The sequence below is a fragment of the Blennius ocellaris genome (assembly GCF_963422515.1).
Source record: "Blennius ocellaris genome assembly, chromosome: 6".
NCBI lineage: Eukaryota > Metazoa > Chordata > Actinopteri > Blenniiformes > Blenniidae > Blennius > Blennius ocellaris.
Window position 1 is genome coordinate 27,579,153 of NC_137655.1, and position 22,359 is coordinate 27,601,511.

Sequence of the window (22,359 nt, forward strand, 5' to 3'; positions counted from 1 at the left end):
CTTCCGACCAGCAGTCACGACAGTGAAGCACAAAACAGAGGATTTACGTTCAGTCTTCAGTCAAATTGGATCCGACTAGAATCAATAAACTAGTTCAGGACATGAGATGTTTAATAAAATTCCCGCAGCGAGCAATCAAAAGGTTTGGTCAAACTTCAAAAGGCAAAGTAAATTCAAAGGATAAGAGTGAGTATTGTAGTAAAATAGTATAAACGTTAAAATGTTAGAAAAATAACTTTTGATATAAAACATGCAGCAGTCGTTGAGTCCTTCACTCTGATGATAAAGTGTCACTTTGGGAATCTGGGCGCTGGGGTGGAGTGGGGGAATCTGGGCAGTCTGCAGACGCCGCAGGGGCACAGGGGCCCTGCCGGGGCCCCCGCCGAGCTCCACTGCACCGGGGCCATGGAGGCATCCATGGGACTGGGAGACAGCAGGGGGCATTTACCTACTGCCGAGGATGAGGAGGAGGCAGAGGAGGAAGAGGCAGAGGAGGAGGACACTGCTGAGGAGAGGAGGGACTCCTGGGTGAGGAGGAGAGGCCAGCCTCCGGCGAGCAGCAGCCTGGGAACCGGCCCCGCGTTCACCCCCATCCCCATGCTCACCTCCCCCAGCAGCCGCCGCATCTCCTGCAGCGACGAGCCCAGCAGCAGGATGTAGTTCCTGGCCAGGACCAGGGTGGAGATCTTGGAGAGACGGCGGCCCGGAGGAGCCCCGGGTTGGTGAGCCTGAGACGCACCGGGTGCAGGCGAAGAGGCGTATGGCACCATGACCTCCCTCAGGGCGTCCATGGCAATGTTCAGGTCCTGCATCCGCTTCCGCTCCCTGCTGTTGATCTTCCTCCTGAGCTCCTGCTGCTCCTCGGGACTCAGCTCCCTCTGAGCTTTAGCTGATCTCTGAGCACTCTGGAGGCTGAGCATAGCTGCAGGATTCAGGCGGGAGTTCAGGTTGAACCCCGGAGGGCAGCGGGACAAGTCCTGGACAGACGCAGGGCCGCAAAGTGGCCGGGTCTGCTCCTGGGCCCTGATGGAGGCGTTTGACAGCACATTCATAGTCTCCTGAGGACGGCCAGCTGCTTCACCAAACCACCGTGTTGCACCTGAAGCCAAAACACACTTAAGAAAAAATCCTCAAAGTGAAAAATGAAATCTTCATTCCTTCCGCCTGGCTGATCTCCACTCTGCTCGCAGACGACCTCCAGCTGACCTCCAACTCAACAAGAACAAATTCACGTCCGGCTTCGGAGGTTTGAGGCTTCATAAGCAGTGAGGAAATGAGAGGTTCCTAAAGTGGCCGCTCGGTTTTATCTCATTACCACGGCTGCCTGAGGCAAGAATGACAGCTCACATGGTGGAGAATTGAGCTAAACGCTCCCCTCACATACCCCCACTTCAGCTCAACTCCTCCCCACACACACCATGAATCACACACTTTTGCACGTCTGACTTTGTGATTCTCGACGCTTCCAGGAGAAACACAAGGATGTGCTGATGTGTGAATCCACACAATACCAGAGGATGATCGTTTAGTTTTAACCCCATAATAAACATGCTCACCAAACACCCAAATTACTTTTATTAGTATAATTAATAGAATCAGATTAATCAAGTGAATTGAAGTAAAAACATTAGAAAGTATTTGTTGATTGCTGTGAGTCAATGAAGTTGCAGCTATAATATTTATGAAAACAAAAAACATCAAGAATATTAAAAACAGATGTTATATTAGACATTTTCAAGAATACAAAGTGATAATTCCTTATTTGCAGAGAATATTAGATAAGACAGTAAAACAAATAATAGAGATTATAATTATCTAACTTTAGCAGCAATGATGATTACACAACGTTAAGGCTGAAATCTAAATTAAAGTACATTGAACTCAGTTCTGCTGTTCATAAACAAACATTTTAACAAAAGTATGGCACAATTACTGCTTTTGCTCTGCATTTGTAAGAGCCTTGTATTTATATTCACTAACATGTTTTGTTTTAGTTAAATTATCCCTGAAGAAAAAGATTTCCACACGCCAGCCCATATTTCTTTTTTTTTTTTTTTTTTACCTTGATGCATGCACAGTAAAGTAAATGTATTCATAAATTCAACTGAATGAATCAATGAAAGCCAAACATAGTAGAAAACTGATGAACCATGTTTGATACCATTATTAGCTTTTGATGCAACTCGGGGGATTAATATAATCTGTTTCTGACAGCACACATGCATTTTCTCTAGGTCTTTTTGGTTGGATTTCTTTGAACAAAAACAACATTGTGAGGTGAATTGAATGCACCACCAAAGCCATTTAACAGCTTGAAGGCCATTAAAGTCATCAAGACTTTGTGAAGTGATGGAAAGCAGGTATTAGCACCATTAGCATTGGTATTAATTGTGTCAGAGAACAGTTTTGGCAAACAGTGAATGGCTGCCTCATTGTGTGTGGGAAGTTAATTGACAATTTGGAGGTGGGGGTTATTGTTGCTGAGCCCTGAGCGACTACGCTAACCAAATTGGTTGGCAGAGGGCCGGGCACCGGTCCAGACCGGCAGACAACAGGCCAATTGACTCCAACCCCAGGTGAAGCTGGCTTGGGGCACCGAGCAAGGCTGGAAACCTCAAATGTGCCATTCATAAGCCACAAAAAGACCTCGGCATCACTCGGTCGCACAGCGAGCCCGGCCGTCCTCCGTTTGCCCTCCCCTCCCCACTCAGCTCCTTGTAAAACCCCATCTGAGGGGGAGAAAAGGAAGGCAGGGGGAAGAGGAGAGGGACAGCAGCGTCACAAACAGAAAGCAAGTTGTTTACGATGAAAGCAGAAGGAGACTCCGAGGAGGAAGACGCTTTCTTTCTTCCCAGCCGCTCCTCTCTTGTCGCTCAAGCAGTGAAAGATGTGTGTGTAGGCGCTTCCCTTCCCCACCAGTGGTCCGGTGGCGTCCGGCTGGTGCTGTGATTGAAGCTGAATGGACGGCTGCAGACGGACAGGAAAGAGAGGGCTGCATGAAAAGGGCCAGGCGGATGGCCCTCGCACCTGCAGGAGAACAGAGTGCAGGCAGCCAGGGTGTGTGCGTGTGTGTGTGTGTGTGTGTGTGTGTGTGTGTGTGTGTGTGTGTGTGTGTGTGTGTGTGTGTGTGTGTGTGTGTGTGTGTGTGTGTGTGTGTGTGAGAGAGAGAGAGAGAGAGAGAGCTCCATTTGATTTCTAGTACCCTGCCAACAATGGGATGTAATACACTGAATAATGAAAGAAAGCGAGCCACGATGGTTTTGACTGTATTTCGGGGTCGCTTCTGTGTCAATGGGGGGGGGGGGGGGGGGGGGGGGGTTGAGAAGAAGGACACCTGCAAGGAGCAACACATACAGAAGTCAGAAAAAAAGGAGAAATAAAGAAGCTGGTGTCTACCAGAATGGCGCACCTCCCCCACGTTTTCCCCACCACTTACAAGGGGATGAAAAGTGGGCTTGATTTGGGGCTGCAGCCCAGCATATCCGCCTCCCAGCTTCCAGGCTCCTTTTGATGAGGCTGGGCCAGGGCAGGAGCACCGGTGGCTTCAGGGCAGGGGAAGACTAGTGTCTTTATGGTGGAGGGAGTATTATCCATCTGGGCAAGGCCGTCCAATGGGGGGTCTGCACCTGGGAGCTAAATGCCTCGTCTGTGTGCAGCCGTTTCCTGCGGCTGACAGACAGGAAGACACCTCGGCCAAACTCCTGGCTCAGTTTGTCCTCCAGTACAGGATGAAAAATACACCATGAGCGATGCTACTGAGAATAACGTCTTGCTTGTTTTATTTTTGATAAACCGCAGTCGTTTCTCCTACGTCATGATGAATTTTATTTAAAGAGTCGTTTTTGCCAAATTGCAAATTCTACACAACATAAAATCTAAATTCATTGTTACTTCTTGTTGGTTTTACGTCATTTCAATAACTGAATTAAATCAAAGGTTTGGATAATCGGATCTCTACAACTCTGATCACCCACATTCACTCCTGGCAAAAGCAATTGGTTTGCTTTTCTCACACTTAAGAAAAGTAAACCCAATAATACGAAATATTCCCTTGATTTTGCAGAGAACGCCGACACAAAACAAAGTGATGATTTGTTGCACTGAAATTAAATTAAAAAACTCAAAGCCCCTTTGTTGTTACACTATTAATGATGATCATCTGCACTGATGGGACTCCGTTTGGACCCCCCACAGAGTTTCCTTTCTTGAGCATCATCTCTGACAAAAACATCTTCAATTGGCTGAATAATCGAACACTAATGGGAATAATTAGAAACGCAGTCTATTGGCTGGTTGCTGCACAATCTTGACTTAATGATGTAAATTTCCATCAGGTGTCTGATAGGGCTCTTTGTGTGTGTGTGTGTGTGTGTGTGTGGGGGGGGGGGGGGGGGGGGTTGTTGCCTCGGTGGGAGATCTTCTCATATCATTAGTGTCTCAAGGAGTCTTTCCAATTTCCAAATTTGGCACAATTACAAAGCTATTTATGTGTCTGTGTGGACATGCTTATATTCAGTCCTGTAGTGAAGACAATCTCTCTGTCTCACATTACGGACAGTTTCCATCCTTGTGCATAAAATTAAAAGGTTAAGATATGCTTGGAAGTTAGACCTACATTTAAAGTTAGGCAGATGTTCAGTTTCTGCAGCACATCTCAAAGATTCTGGATTAGATTTACATTGGAGGAATTTGGAGGCCGAGTGGTGTCCTTCCATCAGGCTGTACAAGAGCACAGCGATGTAGTGCATGTGTGTGTGGTTCAGCAGCTCACAGTCAAAACGGCCCAGAAGGTCGCTGGCTGTCGTCTCCAACACTCCAAGGACTACACTGTTCCGCTGCCTCACATCATCATCAAGCTCTATTTGAACCACTGCCGTCAGTCAGACGATTCAGAGCCTGAAGCACAAGTACAGTCAGGTCCAAGAACACGTTCTACACAACAGCAGCTGCCACACTGAACACTGAAAAAACATTTTGATGTGCAAAATGTTTCATAAGGCATCAGTGCAATGACATAATGACTGAATGTATCAAGTGGTGGCTGTCTGCTTGTATTTTCCTACTTTTGTTCAGAGCTTTTGTGGATTTTTAGAAATGATTTACAGTGAATTATCATGCTTCATAGATGAGATGACACTTTTCAATATTGGTGTACTTGTTACATGGACCATGCAGATATTCTATTCTATTCTATTCTATTCTATTCTATTCAGTTCTATTCTATTCTATTCTATTCTAAGTAAACACCTAAAGCCTGTTTTCTTCCTCCACTGCTGAATCGGTTTTTCTTTCCAGCAGTGTGAGCTGTCCTGCTGAAACAGGCCACTGCCATCAGGGAATATTTTTTTAGTCCACAAATGTTTGTGCCCTAAACACAGTGTGTATTCAGTCCAAGGGACATTGAAAAGCAGGACTCAAAGTTCCCCAGCAGGACATTCCTCAAAGCGTCACACGACACCCAATGCGTCTCGGAGCTCCAGAACCTATAGACGTGTTGTGTGATGAGCGGCTCCTGGCCAGCCACATGATGGGCACCAAGCAATGAGACCGTCTTCTATCAGTGCAGTTCTGATGCTCAGGCTCCCAGTGTTGATGTTTCCACGAGTGCACGAAAATTAGTATGAATGCAGTGCAGCGATGTCGACATCCTGGTACCTTTAAGGTCATCTGAGCCACTGAAAGTGCAACTTTTTGAAAATGCTCTCACTCTGTCTTCGTGGAAATGGTGGACATGCAACTTTTCTAAAATGCTGCACATGCACACCACAACCATACTAACTAGTTGATGTAGTAACTAGTCCATATTCTCCTGGACTTGGTAGTTTTATTTTGACAGTCAGGGTAATAACGATCCAACTTGGTGGTCTGTCCGTAGCAAACCTGGTAAAGGTCTGTAGACTTCATGTTACAAAAGTAAAATTTGAATCCCAAGAATAAATAAGCGTGCCTTGCTCCAGGAATAGTGTGCTAATCTTTTCAGACATTGACTGACAACCTGTTTCTGACGTTCTGAATGAGCGTCATCGTCAAAGCGTTACAAAAGGTGGTGCACCTGCTATCAGCTTTTCCATGCCAAAGTGTTTTCTGTTTACAATGAGGAAAGAGAGTTCAATGAGAAATTAACAGTTGCCAGTGACTGATTTTCTCCATGTGTCCCTGTGGACAAACAGGTGCAGCAGCAACAATGGAAAGTACAACAGAGCAGGACTTTTCAGAGGGAAACGGCTCGTCTGCATCAAAGCAGTGACGGAGCACATACTCCTCCATTGGCTCTAACTCCTGCTCTGTGAGGCCTGGCCAAAGACATGAGAAGATTACAAGCTGTTAATAAGGTGGAACCAATCGGCCGAAGGTCTGCTTTTGTGCTTCCCAGCATGCTTTGTGAGCGCCGGCCTGGGATAGTCGGCATTTGGTGCTGATCATAGTGTGGCAAGGATAATGACGGAGGGAGGGGTGTAAGGTTTTAGCCCTTGGGCCCTTTGTGAAAGAGAGCCTAAATGCTGCACTTTCAATAGCTGCACACGCTCAGTTGGTCACGGTTGTTTAAATACAGATGGGCATTTGTCACATTCATATTTCATGTTGTTAACTGCACCACGGACACTTTGTGCTATTTGACGTCTCGCTTTTTATGTGCCAGACGGCTCGATTTCCTGTCGCATTTAGATGTGTTGTCATTCCGAATGAACATCGATATCCAGCATGTTTCAGGATTTCACGACAAGCGCTTTTACATTTCGTTAGAATGCCTCTAAAATAGCCTCACCTTGTGATTTTCTGTTGTCGTGGCAGATGTTCCTCGTGAAACAATACCACGAGGGGTTTGCAGGCTGTCTGCTAATAGGAGAGTGTTGGTTAACCCGTCCCCCACAAAGTATCCTTGAAGCCTCCGATCCCATTTAACCGTGACATTGATGGATTCACAGTGACTCAACTTCCACAGGAATCCTCCCGAAAAGTCAAACACAGAGCTTCTTCTTCTCCTCACCAATTGATTGAAGGCAGGGGCAGCCCAGTTAAAGTCTGAATGTTGTTGAGGGCATTGAGGGCTCGATTCAGACGTTTCCTCCCAGGTTTTATTAGTGGTACAAGGCCAAGGGTGGGTTTTCAGGGTTATTTCCTTCTATACCGAGGGCGGCCAGCGAGACCAAAGTCACTGTTAAAGTGAAAGCCAATAGCTGTATGATGGATGAGGATACTTGGAACACAAATTAAACTTTCACATGCGAAGCAGTGCAATCAGTGAAGGGGGGTTGGAGGTGTGTGTGTGTGTGTGTGTGTGTGTGTGTGTGTGTGTGAGTGTGTGTGTGCGTGTGTGTGTGTGCGTGTGTGTGTAGGTTATCCAGTTCTTTACGTGCTCATGTTGACAAAAAAGGTACAATCCACAGCGTTCCTCTTAGTTAAACTGATGTGAGCCTGCTTCACGCTCAACCAGCCTCGACATCATGAGACAGAAGCAGGACACGGTGCAGGAGTCGCGTCCACCAGCTGACTACCTGAAACACCCAACAGGAAGAGCCAAAGGACCTGCTGGGGTTAAAGAAAGGCTGTTTTGCATTTTAAATGTCCTTGTCTGTTGCTCCATAATCTATAGAGACAAAGAAAGTGAAGAAGGACTGGACAGGTGACAGCGTTAAATCGTAACTTGCCCAGAGGAAACTGGTATCTGATCAATGAGCCTGGAACAAAAGCCAGAGTTACAATATCAAAATCACTCAAAGATAAAAAAAAAAAAACATGAATAGTATCTATACACTAACAAAAAATATTCAATGTAAAGAGAGATTTTCTCTTTCTTGAACTGTCCTCATCTATAATTCTATAATTCAGTTTTGTTGACTGTTGGTTCATGTGTCGTGGTTTCCAATGCTGCCATGCCTGAAAACAATTAATGCATTTAGTATTTCTATAGATTTTGAAAATAGGAGTGTTTTAATTGTATGGATTCGAAACATTTCAAAATAGATCCATCCATCCATCCATCCATCCATCCATCCATCCATCCATCCATCCATCCATGACTCAGCACCTCAAGGGAATTATACTGTGTTCCAAAAATTGATGGTCGCAAAACGTGTCAGACAATTTTACCAAAATCATTGTTAGATTATATTTTTGTTCCTGTTTACAGAGTAATTTTAGTTTGTTGATTTTATAATGTGAAGATGTAATGTGTCCTTCTTCTTCATCTTCTTTTTATTATTATTATTATTATTATTATTATTATTATTATTATTATTATTATTATTATTATTTAATTATTATTAATGATGATGATGCGAATAATAATATTAGTAATAAAACAATAATAATAATAATAATAATAATAATAATAATAATAATAATAATAATAATAATAATAATAATAATAATACATATTATTTTGTGTATAGATTGTATTGTCCAGTTTTTTTGCTCTTTAGTCTTTTTTCCCCAGAAAATAAAGTCACACGACTCTCAGCAATCAGGATTGTTACATCTGTAGTTTTATTTCTTTTGTTCTTCTGCCATTGAAGTGCCGCTGCCAGTTCTGTGTCCAGTTTTGGTTTGAGTTGTTAAGATCGAAATCTTAGTTCAATTCATTAAGTTCATTATGCTTTTATTTTATTTTTTATACAAGTATTTTCTCTTTCCTCTCTTCAAGCTAGTTGGTTTTCGAACATGCAACCATCTGAATAAAGAACATATTGTCCAACACCACCAGTGGAGGACGTTTCTGATGAACACAGGAAAATCCAGTTGAAACATGTCAAAGCTCTGCTTTCAAAAAATGACTTGCCTAAAGAGAAGAAAGAGAAACTGCTTGGTTCAGATGTGCTGATTAAAGCTAACAAGGTTGTATGATACAGGAAATCCTTTGCATGTTTCACTTTTCTGTTGTGTTCATGTTGTGTTTTGACAGTACTTGACATTTGTGTATTGATAAACTCCTCGTGCATATTTATATAAGAGGTCATTTAAGCCATGGTTGCATTACACAGCTGATAAGAAGTGTAAATTGTGCTCAATGCTAAAAAACACAAATAAAAAAATTTGCATGATCTAAACGTTTTGGGTTCATTTCTGGAAAACTATTTGACACATTGCTCTGCTTTGACTCAGCGTTTCCGTGCTCGGCTGGCAGATGGATGCGCTGGATGTAAGATGATTCTTTCAAGCATTGATGGACACATCTGTCAGCCTGCACCCGGCGTCACACACACAAACACACACCCGGTTCACCCCCTCCCTGTTAAAACACACCAGTATGCCCCCAACGCCTTACAGCCTCCTGCTGCTCCTCCTCCTCCTCAGGCCGTCCACCTCCTACTGTGCTCCTGCTCCTTAAAGAGTCACATTAACATCCTGAGCAGGACCTGGGGGGGGGGGGGGAGACTGACTGTCCATTCAGTCTCCATCTAACCAAAGTCGTCTGTTTTCACTTGTCCAAAACTCGCATCGTGGTACAATTCAGTTTCATCTTTTTTCTATACTTCATGGTCACTTATCCATAATATTCTCCCTCCTGTCGGGTACAGCCACTTCTTGGAAATCAGATGACAGCCCTCCCGACCGCACTGCTAATTTGATTTATGAAACGCTGGACCCCAGGGAAGCAACAACTCGGGGAGCCGACATATGTTGCAGCGCAACATGATAGCAGGCTTCAACAACTTGACAAATTGGAGTTGAAGTTATTGAAACATCTCATAGTGGCGAGACTGCAGGAAAAACCTGGGAATCTGCAAACTTTACAATTGAAAGGAAGCTAACGGTTTGTTTGTTTGTTTGTTTACAGGGCAAAAATACTATTCTACCCAGGAGGGCTCAGTGTTGAATTCATACACTTGAAACAACTTTGTTTTTTTTTGGTCCAAACCAAAGTAAATGGACAGTTAAAATACAATAGAAATGCAGAAACAAGACATTGATCCCAAATGGTTTATAATTGCATCTGGTAAGAATAAGAATAAGATATTATTTTCATTACATTGTGTTTTTAATAACAGGCCCCATTTATACAACAAGGTTTTCAAGTGAAAACAGAAAACTTTCATATCATTTAGCGGGGGTGTGTACAGCATGGTGGTGCTCAGATCAGTGAAAACACAACTTTTTGAGATTACTCTGACATGCAGACAGAGTCAGACGGAACATACAACTTTCATACGAACCATGGTTGTTGTCACTTTGTCTGCACATGCTCAGTAGAGATAAGCAGAACAAAGTTTCCTCCACAGTGTTTTTGATTCATCATTTTCAGTGTTTCTGCGTGTAAACATATCAAAATGTTGCTGTGTAAACGTGAAACCTTTGTATTTTGATTGTATGTAATATGAGTATTGACAACTTTGATCTTACTGAGAGACACCATACTTTAACCAAACACTTTTACCTCAAGGATAAAACAGAAATGTCTGTGGACTGATTGTGGTTAAATGTTGTAAAGGCTGCAGACGTCTGCCTCTGATGCTGCTTCTTGGTTTTATGAAGGGATTTAAGATTCCACTTTCATGTAACTTGGTAAGAGAAAGTGAAGAATGAAACGTGTGTGTGTTGTGTGTGTGTGTGTGTGTGTGTGTGTGTGTGTGTGTGTGTGTGTGTGTGTGTGTGTGTGTGTGTGTGTGTGTGTGTGTGTGTGTGTGTGTGTGTGTGTGTGTGTGTGTGTGTGTGTGTCGTGTGATCAGGTCATTTGCTCACCTCCAGTCCTCCTCTCAGCTGCTACACAGCAGTTAATGGGAGCTAATTTGTCTCTAAACTTATTGCGTGTGTGTGTGTGTGTGTGTGTGTGTGTGTGTGTGTGTGTGTGTGTGTGTGTGTGTGTGTGTGTGTGTGTGTGTGTGTGTGTGTGTGTGTGTGTGTGTGTGTGTGTGTGTGTGTGTGTGTGTGGGGTTGTGGCAGGTGCTCGCACGGCGCCGCAGCATCTCTCTGCTGAAAGCCATGCAGGAGGCCCTCATGTCGGAGTCAGTCAATGTGTCGTCCAGCCACCAGAGCAGCCCATCACCTCCCTCTGAGACTCTGTTACTGCCACGGCTGATTCATGTCCTGCGCTCCTCACATTCACTTTGATGTTTAATCCCATCCTGACTGTGTCCTCCTCCAGTCCGCCGAGCCGCTCGGCCAGCCATGAATATCCAAAGGTCTGCTTACTTGACAGGATTATCCCTCCTTTCAAAGACACTGGCGACGATTCTTCAGCCACAAGAAACACACTCAATGGATCTTCTGCTCTCTTGCTTTGTTTCTTTCATTTTCCTTTTACTGCTTCGCTCACTCCCTTCTGTCTTTGTCCATGTTGGGCTTTTGGTAAATGCATTGATCCACCCAATCGAAGAGTTCATCTGCTGCTCCTCTAGATTATCGGGCACACATACACACAAACGTGGACACAAGCACCACTCAGGGGTTTTAAGTATTAAGCTTTGAGTTGCGATGGGTTTATGAACGCCCCGGAGTTCCGACACTTGTGATTTATACGTCTGGTATGCGCGACTTGGAATAGAAACACGAACACGCCATAGACTAATCGTCATTTTTGGAATTTAGCATGCATCCCTCTGTCTATCATATGTTTTTATAACTTCACATCAGTTTTGGGACATTCCAAGTGCTTTCAGTTTTTATTATTAATTTGTTTCCAGAAATCCTACAGTTTATCTGGGGCCACATAGTAATAATTGTTAGTATTCCCACTTCACAGTAAGGATATGCTCAGTTCAGTTCTGGACTTGTTGGTCTTTCTGTTTCCCATTTCCCTCTCAACAACTAGAAGCATATTGGATTGACTTGTGATTCTAAGTTGTTGGGCCTGTGATGAAGGAGGGTTTGGGTCTTCTGATTAAAGAGGTCAGTCCCTATCAGACCCTACCTACGAAAGACTTGATGTTCCAACCTGGTCACGATAGGTGCTGATTGACACATAAGCAGTCTCTCTGGTTTCAAATGAACTTCACCCATTTCTCTGCATTGATTGACCAAAATGGGTTCACTACAAGGCCGCCATACAGTATGTAGAGAAAAACTCCATCAGAACTACAGGAAACACTTATAGACCAACACATCAATTCACATAGTTCCTATGGGGCCCCGACCTCCTTCCAGAAATACTGCTGTTCAGTGACAAGGCCATGGTGCCAAATATCTCCATATAGAATCTCCTGTAGTGTACAAACACATCTCTAGATTATTTGAATCAAACAAGTCTGGAAAACACGACGCTGGGGTGTAAATCGGGGATCATCTTCTGGAATCCTGCCCTCCATGCTCCATGATGACTCCCAGTGGTTACCAGAGCTTTCACAAAGTCTTGATCAAATCACAAGCACATTTAGATTCATCAATAGTGTTATCAGATTCTCAAGCCTACTCTTTGGTAGTAAATGAGGATTTAACACAGCAGGGGTGTCAAACATAAGGCCTGTGAGCCAAAATTGGCCAGCAAGAGGCTCCAATCGACCAAACCACCAAGGAAATGGAAGTAAAATGTCAAGGAAAACATAGATTCTTTAACAAACTTGTTAAGATTTGTGGCGACAACACAACCCTGAGACCTGAGCTGAAATGTTGGTGATGCTGCCATAAAAGTTAACAAACTAGCATTCGTCTCCAAGCCATGCTGTCAGGGTGAGTTTGTAAAAAAAAAACCCAGAATGCAACAGTTCCAGGAGAGGTTTTTTTTGGACATTTAACTGTATTTTGGACCAAAGCATTTCAAGAAAATTGGCTTTATGTTGAGATTGTAAAAACAGTTTATAGTATTGTTTGGTTTTGTTTAAACATAGACGTTTTCATCACAAACACTCTGAGTCAAAACAAAGAAAAAGTTTAAACTTTAAATTTAAAGCTTATTACAGCTCTCAGCCTGCCCCGCTCAAAATAAAATTGGACTTTATGGTGTGTGTGTGTGTGTGTGCGTGTGTAAGGCTGGTAAAAACAGACTGTCCTCGTCTGAGCAAAACGCCAGATATCTCCATGTTTAGCATTGCGATGGTGATTCCATACAGGAGGTCCAGGCTTTGCACGCTGGACTCCATCAGTGTTTGAATGTGAGCAGATGAAGCTGCTGGAATCAACATCAGCCCCATGGGAACCAGTGACCTCCCAGGTCTCATACTCACTCCGGAGCTCCGGCGATTCCCTTGTAACAGTTAAATCCTGTCTTTGTCTCTGACAGCTTCTCTGTTTGTTTATCTTCTCTCTCTTTTAATTCCTCGCTTTCTCTGCATCATAGACTGTTTCTCTTTCTGTTATCCCGCCACTTTGATGCATCCACCAGCGTTTAATCCCTTCAGCTAACACAACATGATGCGCCGAGCTGAAAGGGTGTACATCTGTGCACTGTTTTCAGGAGGGTTTAAATCCAGTTACAACAGTGTAAGACTGATGGCACCCCTTCTATCCAAAGTTATGAATATTTAAAGTGTCACAGGATCCACCTTAGTCTCGCAGCACACGTACATAACTCGGCTCCTCATCCACCGTTGGTGGCAAGCTGTTTATTCTAATGATTTCGTGGAGAGATGAGGCCCTGCTGCTATTGGCCAGAGAGTTGTGACAGATCTGAAGAGATGTTAGGAGACGTCAGCTTCTCTTTAGCATCATGTTTAGATGGAGAGCTCAGAAAAAGAAAGAGAAAACTCAGGATTGAACTTGTTTTACAAAGATTCCAGAAACTTTTCTGGAACAGTTTCTCCTGGAATTCTTCAAAAGGTTCCATGTCTCAGAAGGTGTTCCAGTTTAGAGGTACAATCAGGACAAGAGGACTCAGTGGAGCAGAATCATGTTTACAGTCCTGAACTACCTTACAATCAACACATTTAACCAGCTTTTCACACGAGTCCTTGATAGGGCTGACCACAGAGGGGCAGGGGTGTCCAACTCATTTCAGTTCAGGGAAACATATGAATCCCAGGCAAAACAGAGCCATAATTACCTTTCCATTTCAACTGTAAAGTCTTTCGCTGCTGTGGTGCAAAGTACACATGAAATATAGACAAATATCAGCGAGGTAGCTAGTTTACGTGGTAGCATCACAGATTTCTCAGCTCAGGTCTCAGCGTTGTGTTATGCTACTCTTAAGACATTTGTTTAAAAAAAATATATATAATAATGTTTTCTTTGAGATTTTGGCCAGATTGGAGCTGCTTGTTTTCTTTAACACATCTGACTTGGTGTGGCCTGCATTGGTCCATAATCAGCGGATATCGGCTCCAACATTCACACACTATGTGTTGAAGATTCACATAAGATGACTTAAAAAAACAGTCACACTTGGGTATATAGCGTTTAACTTTAATTCTCCTAATAGTTTAAAGATTAGGGAAGTGACGTGTGACCTGGTTTGAAAAACAAAACTGTTCAGCTGCATATTGAACATGCAGATTACCTCTGAAACTCAGTCGTCCTCATATTGCTCTCATGCTGCGCTGCACTTTTCTCCTTTTAAGGCTAAAGAAACCTCTGAGTCTGATTTGCTTGCTTTTACCACCTCAATTTGTTGATATTCTGTTTAACTTACACGTCTGAGATTGTAAGTGATTTGAACTCAGGCAATTGAGAACAGGGAGGGAAAAAATGATGTAACTATTTTGAAACCCTGATGTAATCCAGGAGTGTCAAACCTGTGGCCCGTGGGCCAGAAGGGGCTCCAATCCAGACAACAAGCTCAGTAAATTGTAACAATAAAAAAACCCAACAATGATTTTGATTAAGACGCCATCATCTTTAGGGACGTGGACACGACACAGCAACTCGCATTAGCCTCCAAGCCACGCTGCCAGGGTGAGGGTTAAAAACACCCTGAATGCACCAGATTTAGGAGACGTTTTTTGGACATTTTACTGTATTTTGCACCAGGTTTCAATCGAATTTTCTTTATCTTCAAAATGTAGGCACTTTCAGTACTAATTGTTTAAAAATACAATATAGACATTTTGCCACAGCAAAGAAAAGCCTCAAGTTTTAAACCTAAAAGTTATTATGGCTCTATTTTACCCAGTCAAGATGAAACTGAGCTGTTTGTGACCCCTGAACTAAAATGTCACTGACACCCCTGGTGTGATCCATGTTAACTTGATTTTCCACAAAAATTGATGCCTTGATGGCTCTGGTTGGGAAATGAGCACAGAAAAGTAATTCCAGCCGCATTAAGCTTATGAATTGACCAATGAGCTGCTGAGACAACCAACTGAAGAAATTGTTGCTTTTTAAATGAGGATCTGCTTATCAAGTTTATTTATTGTTCAGTCATTAGACTGAAGGGTAAAGAAATGGTCCTGTTAACAAAACTTGCAATTCTTGTTTTCACATGTTTCCTCATAAGAAATGTTTTTTTTACAGTTTACTTGCAAAATATAAAAAAAACAAACTAGTTTTGTTGCATTGCACCAGGTGACCTCTGCTTCTCTCTCATGCGTCCTACAAACACACTGAAGGACTTTGAATAATTCAATTCCAGTAATGAGATGAATAAACAAATGAATGCATGAATATTCAGGGATTTAGTTCATATCGCTCCAGCTTCAAAAGCCTTTGTAAAATATTGCAGCAGCATGCACAATCTGCTATGCAGCTGCTTCGTTTTCCAAAAGTGTGCTGGTCTTTGCTCGTCACTGGTTTCTTTCTGTCAACAGAGATTTTCAACGAACTGCTGTTCGGAAAGATGATGATTCCCAATATGTGTTTTTCTTAGCGGGCATAATCTTGTCACTGAGGTTGTAATTGTGAAAATCCTCCAGTATCAGTGAATGACCTGATTCCAGTTGACAAATGTTTCATTAAAGAGTCAAAATCAGGCCGATGAGAGTACTCTCTATTCAATGTAAAGCTAAAAAGGTGAAATACACTCTTTAATTCTCCATTTCATTTCATTCTTTCCTTTGCAACAGACTGTATTTGGTCACTTCCACCTTTCTTCTTGTCTCTTTCCATCTAGATTAATGATTGCCTTAGAATACAAGCTTAATACAAGCTGTGTTTATTGAAATTGGTGTGAACTGGGCCAAGTCATGGCAGCACTTTTGATTTACACTTCTCAGGATTCCATAAACACATCTAATTATGCCTCATTGATTTGCCTAAAACATTTTTTTTTTTATAATTGAGTGTTATTGCAGGACAATAACACTCAATTACACATACAGCTGTTAAAACGTTTAAGTTATAAATCATCCCAATTTTTCCAGTCACATATAGTACTGTTTATTTAAACTAATTTATGAAACAATACTAAAAGTACAAATATAGCTTTCAAATATCTCTCAACAAAACATTTCCCATATTTTGAAAACTGTTTAATTATTAATGTAACCTGCTAAAATTGTTGAATTTATATTTAGTCAATATAACAAAGTTGTTTTTAAAAAGAATCCTGGTAATTGTTTAAATACTGTATAGTACGTAAATGAGTCCCCAACTTTAAAAAAAAAGTCAACGTCCATTACCCATTCTGCGTATAATGTTTCCTCTATAAGCAAAAACCATCACCAAAGACACTTGTTCTTTTCAATTATCCGTCTTTATTTCACATTTCAAACCCCAACATAGGCAGAAATTCATCTGAAATTCCAGTCCAAAATAAGTAAATAAATATCATTTCTCTTTTTGTTTTTATTTTTTATTACAAAAATAAAGAAGTGGTCATTGTGTGCGTCGGACAGTGAATGACAACCTACTGGAGAGGAAAAGAAGGAGAGAAGCGTTGAAGAAGGACAGAAAAGAAAACCGCAGGTGCAAAATGTGAGACGTGGGGAAGAGTTTCCCCACAAGATACCTAATATATATCTTCACTATTTAAACTGAATATTCCATCTACATATTTACACTCTAGTTGTAGTTTGATTCAAGTTTGGCCCAAATTCTGGAGAGAAAAAAACAACAAAACAACTAAGAATATATTTAAATAATTGTACAAAGACACACGGATGCCTGGGCCGTCACATATTTTAGGATGGAGTTGTGCTTGAGGAGCTCTGTAAAGAAACACTTGTAACAATAGAGGTTAATTACCATAAAGCACTAAGTTAGTAGCAGAAACCCCAAAAAGTCCCAGTAAGGAGAATCTGTGGTCTTTTATGGCTCCGTCGACGCGACGGAGATAAATAAAAGCGTATCGCCAAGAAGGGCACAAAGTCTGTAAGAAAAGTTCCTTTGGGTCACTTGGAGTCGCTGGGCAGCCTGGGCATGGTCACGGAGCTCATGCTGGACACGTGCGGCGGCGGGACTTGGCACATGCTGCACGGACAGGGCATCCCGGTGCCGACGCCCCAGTGCTGGAAGCTGCTGCCCAGCGGCCCCGCGCCGGCCGAGGGCGCTTTCAGGAGTCCGTGGTGGGCTCTGACGGAGGTGACTGCCGAGATGCCGGGCGCGGAGAGCGAGGCGGTGGAGACTGCGGCCGGTGGGAGTAGCGGGTGATGCACCGCCGGGTGTGACGCGTGGGACGCGGCCGGGTGTCCCGGCACAGGGCCCGCGTGCGTCATAGTCCCACAGGCTGACGGGTGGAAGCCGCCGTGGTGCCCGCTGCTGCCGTAGATCTCACTGACCAGCCGCTTCATCTCCTCCAGGGAGTTGCTCAGCATCAGGATGTAGTTTCTCGCCAGCAGGAGGGTGGCGATCTTGGAGAGTTTGCGCACGGACGGCCCGTGCGCGTAGGGCATGACCTCCCGCAGCCCGTCCATGGCCACGTTCAGGTCGTGCATCCTCTTGCGCTCGCGGCTGTTGATCTTGAGGCGGATCGTCTGCAGCTCGTTCTCCGACAGCAGCTTGCGGTCCTTCTTGGAGGCCAGACGGAGAGCCAGCGCTTCCTCGTCCGAGACGGAGAGGCCGCGCAGCAGCGGGTTGTCGGAGGGAGAGTCGCTCTGCGTGGAGGAGACGGCGCCGGAGAAGCCGTGCACAGACTTCTTCATGGTCGACAAGAAGATGTCGTCCACCTCTGGAGAGGACGGTCGGCTCGAGACGCGGCTGGTGTCTGAGTCCATGTTTCTGGTGATGCAACTGTGCGCAAAAGAGAGAGAACGCGGTTAAAACTTGATCGAGCTGTCCTCATGGCACAGTCAGCCTGTTGTCTAATTTAATCCTGCATCAGAGGATAATTAAAGAAGATAAACGTGCACGTCTTTCAAGTGTTTGGACTGTGACAGTACAAAAAGTTATCAACAAGCCGTTTCTTTCTTTTATTAAGTTTACGCACAAGAGCTGCTTGATAAACCAATATCAGCCGGCACAAATGATCAAAAGTCAAGCTATAAAACACCTACCGGAAAGGGTTCCAAGCGCGAAGGTGAGAAAACCTAAACCTCAAATCCACTTGTTACTCCGGATCGCATCTGACAGCCCTTTTGGCACGCCTGCGTGCGGCCGCTGGCTTTTATAGGCGCAGGAGAGCAGAGAGAGGCCGGGTCACCGGGACAAAGCGGTGTCTGTCTCCTCTGCCTCCCCGCGACCAATCAGCTCCGTGGAGCCGGGGAGGAGAGGGAGGGGGGAGGAGGGGGGGGTCAACGTAAGGCATCGTTATTAAGTGAAATCAGACACACTCCCTCAGACTTTAAGGCCATTTCTGACCAAAATGCGTGCGTGTGGATGGATTTTTGCTGAAATCTCTCACCAGCCACAATTTGACGCGTAATCTGTCAAATTTTCCCCAGAAATCTGGTAATAAAAGCTTTTTGTGATTAATATTCAAGGATTTTTTTTTAACCCACAAAACATCTGCGCGCATGTGATTAAAATTGTAGTGCAAATAATAATGTAATTTAAAGAAATTTGTACGGATAGATCGGATCCAACCTTTTTTTAATTTTTTTTTTAATTTAGCATCATCAAATTATTTTCCGCTTTTTTTTTCAAAATGATTTTTCTGTTCTTTTTTGTGCTAATCATCCAGGCGTGAAATCTCGTCAAATGAACAGTAATACCCAGTGGAAGCCTAATAAACAGCGCAATATGTTGCTGGGTTTGAGTTAATACGGCGTTTTCCGTTTGTTTCCCCCTCCCACGGCTGTCGGCCCCGCAGCTGCCGTTGAAGTGCATCTTTAACGTTAATTAATGAAGTGTGCAAAATTGTCTTTAACGGTTATGATCCGTCATTTTTCAATTAGTCTGCAGAGAGCGATCTACTGTGGCCTGCTGGTGGTGCTGCTGCAGGCCTGCGGCTGACAGAAGGGCCAGAACCGGTGATTTGTCCCCAGACGTAACGCAAACTGACAGCGGCATTGTGCGCAAATATGACAAGTTGCCTGTTGTGCAGTCGGACGCAATAAACGCTAATTGCCTTTACAAGTGTATCTGTTTTCATAGGAGTTACAAATATCCTCCCTGCAATTAGGAAGGCTAATGGGATGAAATGCAAACCGGTCCGAAACACATGAGGTTTAATAATATATATATTTATGAATACATTCAAGCAATGTAATGCTTTTTTGCGTTATTTTGATTTATAACAAACACGCTACACAATTGAAATTCATTTGAAATAACTGCACTCAATCTTATTGAAACAATGCTTTGTTTGTTTGAATTCATAAGTCCGCTATGAAGACATTTATAAACTGACATTTAGAGTACTTAATTTTCTTCATTCAAAATTGTATTTAAAAAAAATCGCAACTAAACTCAATATTCATATATATTTATATGTATCAATATTATTGTTGTGTTGCTGCATTTTCTTGCTGTCATTGTTGCTGTTGCAACAATGCAGATTTCCCCATTGAGGGACAAATAACATTGAGGGACAAATAACATTGAGGGACAAATTGTGTCGTATCTTAAATAAAATGCCCCAAATTAAAGCCTCATGGTGATCTAACAAAGACAATGAGATTGGAAAAATATGTGTAACTAATTGGCAGACAATGTTTATTTTAAAAAAAATTAAATTTATCTATTTATTTATTTATTTATTTATTTGTTTACCTTTTATTAATTATGTATATTCAGCAGTTTCACTGTCAAGCTGATGTGCCCACTATTTTAGGAAGTTGAAGACACAACACAATATAACAATATGTCATTTTAACTTAAAGTAATCCGTTTAAAATTCTTGACATTAGGAAAAACACATAAGATGATACATGTTGATTCTTTGAGAAACATATTTGTATTATTTGCCCAAGTTAAAGCGGTGTGGACTCGTCGAGTTTCAGTTAATTGGGCATGGCGCACTGGTTTAGACGGTTAAACAGCTGAGTGTGTGTGTGTGTGTGTGTGTGTGTGTGTGTGTGTGTGTGTGTGTGTGTGTGTGTGTGTGTGTGTGTGTGTGTGTGTGTGTGTGTGTGTGTGTGTGTGTGTGTGTGTGTGACTGTCAGGTGTCAAGTCGCTGGTCCAGGTATAGGTCTTTGCGCGCACCAACACGCGCTCACGCGCACACCCGGTTACCCCGTGCGCGCGCCGAGTTCGCTCCAGTTAAATCAGATTATGGTAATGAAGGCGGCTGAAGTGCTATTTTAAATCAGGAGGTATGTGTGTGTGTGTGTGTGTGTGTGTGTGTGTGTGTGTGTGTGTGTGTGTGTGTGTGTGTGTGTGTGTGTGTGTGTGTGTGTGTGTGTGTGTGTGTGTGCCACCGCTTGCTTCATTAGACATTCCCACAGTCTCAGCGTTGCTGTGGCCTCATACAGACTCATACACAGACCAAATATTTTACAAAACCCACCATAATATCAAATTCTTTTTTTTTGCCCATATTATTATATAAATGTGCAATGTTTTTTCTTTCCTAATTATTGTGCCTCTTCAACATTGTCCTGACAGAGTAAAACTTGTAAGTTATAGATCAATGTTTCAACCATAAATTATAAAATTCAACATATTTGTATATTATATATTTTTGCATACATGTCTTTTTTTGGCTTTTCCCCCCTGCGCTTACACCTGCCCAAAACAACTTCTCCCACTGGACAGGAAGTTGCAATGTACTTCTTTGTTTTTTTTGGTAAAATCAGTGGGTGAACTTTCTGGAATCTCGTTAAAATACAGCAAAATTTCAGTTCTGTTTGAAAAATGTTGCAAAGCACAAATGTTTCGTTTTTAGTCAAATCAACCATTATTCATGTTGCACTTTCTGTACAAGAAAATGCAACACAAGCTGTTGATAACAGACACCCACCCACCCCCTCACCCCTTCATAAATACAAAAAGCTAAAACACAGTAAGAATGAAGAAAACGCCATAAATATAAACGAGGCAAAGCAAAGTTGAACCATTTCCAGCAGCTACAGGCTTCAGCATGTGTGATTAGACATATTTCACATATTGCAAATGTAGATTTTATATATTCTCTTTTTTTTTCAGAAAGGAACTATTGTGAAAAACAGAATAACATTTACCACATGATGAAAACAAATCGTCATCTGATGCAGCACATGTTAGAAATGTTGCCGATGCTGCAAAAGAACCTGCCCAATATGATGATTTCATCTGTTCCTATGGTTTCTTGATTTCTTCAATACATTGTTGTGAACCACAGATGATCTTGCAGCCAAAATGTGCCTACTTGTGTGCACTGTTTAAAGCACCGAGTTACTTTTGTACTTTCATATTTTTGTGACTTTTGTAAAATCTAATCTCCAACACACAATATTTAGATATATCACAATCCAGAAATCACACATAGTTAACCTTTTCTATTCTCTGTAGAGTACATGCAGTTTCCACAGTCTGAGTACTGCTATAGTACAATTTGATATTCACATGAACATCGGCAGCAATAAATAGGACTTTTCTGTACTAATGTCTCTTGTTTCATATTCATAAGAGAAATTCATCAAGAAGACGAAAGGCAGAAAAACAAGCACAAGACTTAACAATTACCCTTATTCTGAGTTTGTTACTTTAGTTTAGCCACTCAGGATTTAGTTACCGATAACATTTGAATACAGGCCAGGATTTGTGTGTGTGCACAACTTCATGGAGCAGAAAAGGCCCAGCCCCAAACTTCTGACTTAATTAAGGAAGTAAGTATTCGTTTCAGTGACTGGCAGCCAAATTGGGGGGAAAAAACCAAAGCAGACGTTGAGAAGAGGCAGTTCTCAACATTTCCAGCATCACCTCCGTCTTTCTCTCTCCTCTCTCGGTCCGTCAGTCTGGGTGGTGGTGCAGTGGTGAATACCAATAGTGAGGAGGAGCATATGTGAGCCATACTTAATCCTGCTAATCTTCCTCCAAAATAAAAAAAAACGAAAGGGAACAAAAAAATAGAAAAGAGAGGAGGGTGCAAAAACAGGAGAGCAGGTTTCTCTTTCTGTCTGGGGAGCGGCCCGGCCCGGCCAAATGAACTAAAAGACATGAATAATGTCCTGGCTCTCCCCCTCCATCCTTTTCTCTGGGAAATCTTGGAACGAAATGAAGCAAAATTCTCGCTTTTGTTAAATTGTGTGGTGAGGAACG

At 42.7% G+C, this 22,359-nt stretch overlaps 2 protein-coding genes across 2 annotated transcripts; both read right to left on the bottom strand.

The window, feature by feature from the left end:
• Positions 1 to 290: 290 nt before the first annotated feature.
• On the bottom strand, positions 291 to 1,052 carry olig1 (oligodendrocyte transcription factor 1; the record flags this gene model as incomplete). The annotated part of the gene is made up of 1 exon (XM_080497747.1): positions 291 to 1,052. The coding sequence occupies one exon, from the start codon at positions 1,050 to 1,052 to the stop codon at positions 291 to 293; it is 762 nt and encodes a 253-aa protein (XP_080353873.1).
• A 16,080-nt stretch (positions 1,053 to 17,132) lies between these two features.
• Positions 17,133 to 17,954, bottom strand: olig2 (oligodendrocyte lineage transcription factor 2; the record flags this gene model as incomplete). Its single annotated transcript, XM_080498359.1, has 1 exon — positions 17,133 to 17,954. One exon carries the CDS (start codon positions 17,952 to 17,954, stop codon positions 17,133 to 17,135), a length of 822 nt encoding a protein of 273 aa, XP_080354485.1.
• Positions 17,955 to 22,359: the final 4,405 nt, after the last annotated feature.